Here is a 6000-nt window from a genome sequence, read left to right as displayed (position 1 = left end):
GGATCCTTATTGCAGGTCAGTCTATATGCTCTGACCATACTAGTTTTCCTATCTGAGAAACCCTTGCTCATTATATGCTACAGGCAAAGAGGAAGTGAGCTCAATGTAATCCAGGACGAGGCTTGAAACAATCTCACGTTTGCGTTAGCAAAGAAGAAACCCATATCTTGCAATTTCTGACAATGGAGGCCTTATCTCGAATTAAGCTGGACAACTCTCCCATCTCACCAAGTATGATTCCCTACTGGTAACTTGGTTCTTGGTTCCCATTTAGTGTTGCTATTTCAATAAAAAATTTAATCATTCTTAACATTTCTACTTAGTTTTTGTTCTCTTCCTCGACTTTCCTAATCCAGGAGTTTCATTAGTTATTACAAAAGCCCTGACACATTCAATTAAAAATTTAATCATAGTTAACATTTCTACTTAGTTCTTGTTCTCTTCCTTGACTTTCCTAATCCAGAAGTTTCATTAGTTATTACAAAAGCATCCGTGTCAGGGCTCTTTGTTCCCTGTACATCTTCCTTATTAATGTCTTCGAAAATCTCCATGCCAGTCTTTCCCTTTTCCTTTCGATCTTGCTTAGTTGATTCAGGTCTTGATGCCAACACTGCTGAGGTCTCTGCACCAAATTTCCAGCTCTTCCCCTTGTTCGTCTCAAACTCAGTGCCTTGGTCAAACATATCAGAGAAAGCTTTCAGAGTTCCTTGCTTAGCACTCATTCTCGCCTTCCATTGTTCAGGCATTCTTGAATAACTGCATGATAAGATAAAATAGCAAGAAATCTTTTAAATGTCTCCCCAGCAATAGCAATATCCGGTAAATAAAAGGCATAGTTAAGCCATAATTACCCCATGACATCGAATTTTCTGATCAGGTGTGGACCATGCTTGGTCTTTGCAAGATCAGATTGTAGAGCCACCAGTTCTGAAGTGATTGCTTCTTTCAAACCAATATTTCCTACCGAAAAGAATTTCTCTAATGTAAATGAGCTGAGCAATGCTAACTCCGCAAAATGTCCTTGTAGCCTGGTCCCCATCCATTTGGCGTTAGAGATCATATTTGCTTAATCCAGTAAATCCATCAGGTCACTTGGCAGGCAATGTCAATCTAGTTTTAAGTTTCCTACGGAGAATTATCATCCTTTATCTTTAATAGCCTTTTAATCGAACATAAGTGGCACAAAGAGACGAATGCCTGTGACTTACTTTGAGATGACCTTGTTTTTGTGTTTCAATGGGATATGCGAAGATAAGAAGCTTTCAACCACATGACATCCTCCTGGATCCTTCGCAGTCGCTAAGATATCCACCGACTCCATGGCAGTTAAGCTTAACCAAAATTGTTGACTGCACTCCTGAAAAAATCCACAGCAAAAAGGGATTTTGTGTATTTTGCAAGACATTTACAGTGCTCAAATACACAAGAACTCCAACTACATTTTTCTTAATCAACAAAGTTTTCCTTAAGCAAGAACCGCCACAATTTTTAATCATAGCAAAAGCATGAATAAGTGGGCCACAATTTAGGACCCCATTAATGGTATGAAAGAACAGAGTCAAAAGGTCGCAACCACCCAAATTTCATTCAACTTGGCCCCTTGAAGACATGCTGACTGGCTTCTCTTCAATTTGGGGGCCTTATATGCTAGGCAATTAAGTACACATTGAATGACAATTCTTCTTGAGCTCGGGAAGTTGAGAACAAACGAATTCTGGATAACAACTTTGTCTTGGCTTGACCTGAGATGAATTGCATCTCACATACTTCTTTCACTGCCCCTTAGAGTTAATAAACTTTATGTTGGAGCATAGTAGGATCCGAAACCCACCCCTTACCTTTAGGGGCATTAGAGGTGTTGTGGCACTACTCTTACGCATAAGAGGCGTGCTGCTTTTTTTTGTTTTTTGTTTTTTTGTGGCAGGGGGCTAAGGTGGGGGTGTTGTTCGGTCTTTTGTGGTGGGTGGGGTAGGGGAGTGAGTTGGTGGGATTTGGAGGGCAGGTAGGGGTTGATGTTGGTAAGTTGTATTTACCAGTTATCAGAACACACGTCAAAATATTTGTAATACCTTGCATAGTCAAGACTATCAATCTTTGTAAACATGCACACTGCGAGTACATTGATATGCTTATGCCCTTCGTCTCTCAAGATCTACCTCCATGGCATCTCCATCACTGCAAAGCCTCTCCGTTGCTCAAGGTTGTGATCTCATGATTAATGCTCATCCAGGTTCAGCCTCTTATGCTCATCCACGCTCAAGTATGTGATGAGTTATGAGTCCTATTGTTCAGACTTGTAATATGTGCTGAGTGTTAAACTCCTCTAGACTTGTAACGTGCTCATCCACACTCAAGCTCTCAATTTATGGGATGAGTTATGAGTCCTATCATATGTGGTATATCAGCTCTCAATTGTGTCCAGACTTGTAATATGTACTGAGTGTTAAACTTCTCTAGAGTCTAGCCTCAGTTCCCAGGCTCAAGGCAATTTAAATTTCTATAATGCAGGCTGATCAATGATGGTTATGTTTACACACGTCTTAAGAATCTGTGATTTAAGTCTACCCACCCTCGGAAAAATAAAATATAAAATCATAACTAACGCCTCTTATGCCTCTAAAATTTAAGAGTCTTTAGAGTCTCATACCTTAGCACGCCTCTTACGGCATGCCTTTTACCACCTTCTGTTGGCAAATCCAGGCATGTACCCTAGGTTAACTTGATAACCTGCTAGAGCTCTCACACACTGCCAAAGTTGAGCTAAGGGATAAACTCAAGTAGATCCAACTTCAAGGGACACATGTGCACAAGAATTTCTCACAGAAGCCACTGAGATTTGAGATTATTAACAGCAGTCGAACAGCCACAATTGAACTTAAATGCTTAAAACACAGGTCGAGACCTGACAACAATGATGCTCTTACAGAGTTCCAACACTCGCAGGAAGATGCTGTCTTGATGCTCAGTGAAGAGCTCAATCCCTGCTCCTACATTAATTGTGTATCTCACTGCTCAGCTTCATGCTCCATCTGTGGATGTGTTTGAACATGGGCTCAACTTCCTGTACCTCAGTCTTTCCTCAACCAAATCAGACTGGCTTGGCTTCTCCCACAGACTGGATTGGTCTGTTGTTCTGCCAGCCAGGCTCGGCTCCCATCTGCTCCAGCCTTGGCCTCTATATAGCCACCATTGCTGGGATCACAATGGATCTGGCCAAGGGCTGCCATATAAGGCTGACTCATGGGCAGAATATGGCAGCCTACATGCTGTCCACGTGGCTGCCCGTCTGAAGCATGCCAACTGAGGAGGTGAGGAGGGTGAAGCTTCCCAGTGGCTTCTCACAGAAGCCAGAGCTTCAGCCCTGTCCACATGGCAGCCCTTGTGATGGGCCAGGCCAATCCATTGTGATATTCTTATGTGGCATGCATACCTCATGGCCGCATGGTACGGTCACATGCCCGAATGCCCAGGGTAAGGGCAGAGTCGAAGGAAAGCTAGCATCTCCAACAAAGAGAGGATGAATCTTCTAACTCAAAGAAGGAGGAGGTTCTGGAGCCACCATGACCGACACCACCACAAAAGAAAGATACTTCCTAGATGATACCTATAGACCTCAAAGGACTTGGGCACTTCTATTGGGGATCCATAATCCAGTACAGATGCTTTGCGGAGATCTCAAAGATTAAGGATCCAATGGAAACAGACAGTTACAGATTCTTAGAAGCTTCTCACCATTGGACCAAAGCAATAGTGTAGAGTGCGGACATTGAAGGGAGGGGGCATTGCGGGTCAATGCTCCACCCTTTGTTACCCTTCACCATTGTCTAGTTGTTTAGTTTTAAGGCCCCCAAATGAGGAGAATCCATGAGCATGTAGTTCAGGTGAAGATGAGATGCATGAGCATCAATATGCAGCCATCCATATTCTTCACGAGATGGGCTGCATCTTCATAACAAGCACATGGCCATTCAAATCATCTCCATGCATCCAAAAGAATGCAGAGGTGGCACACTGCCACTGACGTGATGACATAGCATCTTTGCCAAATGGGCAGCAGCCCTAGGTATTGACATGGCTTCAAACGGATTGTGAACCCTGTAGAGGAATGTTTTCTATCATTGTAGGCAAATTCTAACAATGGCAACCATTTGTCCCACATATGTTGCCTCAATCAAACATATGCTCTAAGCATATCCTCTAAAGTTTGGTTGATTCTTTCCGTCTGACCATCCGTTTCTAGATGATCCCCACTACTCATTCCCAACTCAGTCCTTAGTGTTTCAAACACTGCAGTCCAAAAATGACTGGTAAATTTAACATCCTTGTCTGACACTATGGCTTTGGGTAATCCATGCAGACGAAAAATATGTTTAATAAACAAATCCGCCACTTGCGGGGCACTAACAGACTCTCTAGTTGGAATGAAGTGAGCCATCTTGGTGAGACGATCAACTATCACAAGGATAGAATCATATCCATCTTGTGTCGTAGGCAAACCTACAATAAAGTCCATGGAAATGCTCTCCATCTACCTAGTGGTATTTCCAAGGGCTGTAAAAGTCCGGGTGGCTTCACCCGCTTTGCCTTACTTACCTGACACGAAAAACAACGTGTCACATATTCATGAATATGTTTTTTCATTTTTGACCAAAAGAAATCTCGCTTCACGAGATCATATGTTTTCTCGACTCCTGGATGTCCCGCACATGGGCTATCATGGCATTGTTGAATGACTCTCTGCCTGAGATCATTCTGATTAGGTACTACAACCTGGCCATTTCTTTTCAGCATGCCATCTCTTATGGTATATCTTGCGTAAGTTTGGCCTTTTCTGGATGCCAGGTCACCCTTTTCCCCGGGTTTAAATACATGAGACTTAGGCCAAAGGCTCTGGACAAACTCGTCCACCTTTTGAGTTTCTCTATTCTCGGTCATTAGAGCACTCTCTAATACCGTGAAACTCATATTATGCATAATGCGTGACAACACATTAGCAACTTTATTATCCTTCCCTCTTCGGTATTGAATCTTGAAGTTAAACTCCTGCATGAGTTCTGCCCACCTAGCTTGGCAACCTCTCAAGTCAGGTTGTTTACAAAAATGTTTCACAGTATCATGATCAACATCAACAAAAACTCTGATCCATACAAATAATGTCTCCATGTTTTCAAAACATTGACGACAGCATACAACTCTAATTCATGAGTTGGCCAATTTCGTTGAGAGGAAGAAAGCTTCTTGCTTTCAAAGGCTACTGGCCTTCCCTCTTAAAGGAGAACTGCTCCGACCGCAATGCCACTTGCATCGGTTTCAATGAAAAACGGTTTCTGGGGATCAACTATTTGTAACACCGGACTTGAGACCACAGCTTGTTTTATGGTGTTAAAACTTTCATGTTGATTCTATCCCCATATAGAAGGTACTTTATCTGAGGTTAGATCAATCAATGGCAACACTATCTCGGAATATCCTTTGATATGCCTTCGTAAAATTAGATAAATCCCAAGAATGATCGCAAAGCGGTCAAAGGGATAGGCCAAGTTAGTATCCCAGCCACTTTCTTTGGATCCATTTCTACCCCCTCAGGAGTAATAATGAATCCTAAATATTCAAGTCTTATCATACACACTACGGTTTTCTTGTTATTTACATAAAGATTGGCTTTCCTCAAAGTATTGAACACTATTCTTAATTGTTCAAGATGCTCAGCAATACTTTTGTTAAAAACAAGAATATCGTTAATAAAATGTACTACAAACTTCCCGATATACAGGCGTAGTAAATCGTTCATAAGCATGACGAAGGTAGCAAGAGAATTGGTAAGTCCAAACGGCATTACCAAAAACTCATAATGTTCAAATCTGCTTCTAAAAGCGATTTTATGCACATCCTCGGCTCTAATACGGATCTGATGGTAGCCACACTTAAGATCTATCTTACTGAAAATTATGGCCACATGTAACGCATCTAGCAAATCATTGATCCGAGCCATCGGATACC

At 42.0% G+C, this 6000-nt stretch overlaps 1 protein-coding gene across 2 annotated transcripts in view; it reads right to left on the bottom strand.

Moving 5' to 3' along the window:
- Positions 1-216: 216 nt before the first annotated feature.
- The window catches only part of LOC147891150 (pumilio homolog 23-like), a 50279-nt gene continuing 44495 nt past the window's right edge, over positions 217-6000 (bottom strand). For both annotated transcript variants that reach the window (XM_087390019.1, XM_087390020.1), the window contains exons 8-10: positions 1209-1357; positions 852-1028; positions 217-756 (exon numbers count right to left, since the gene is read on the bottom strand). In XM_087390019.1, the coding sequence (XP_087246145.1) occupies positions 423-756; positions 852-1028; positions 1209-1357 (660 nt within the window). In that variant the 3' untranslated portion in view covers positions 217-422. The remainder of the gene's footprint in view (positions 757-851; positions 1029-1208; positions 1358-6000) is intronic.

Source organism: Dipteris shenzhenensis, chromosome 18 (genome assembly GCF_047967505.1).
Source record: "Dipteris shenzhenensis isolate YYH24624 ecotype China chromosome 18, Dip_SZ_1.0, whole genome shotgun sequence".
NCBI lineage: Eukaryota > Viridiplantae > Streptophyta > Polypodiopsida > Gleicheniales > Dipteridaceae > Dipteris > Dipteris shenzhenensis.
The sequence above is the reverse complement of the archived record's forward strand: the minus strand, read 5'-3'. Positions and strand labels throughout refer to the sequence as shown.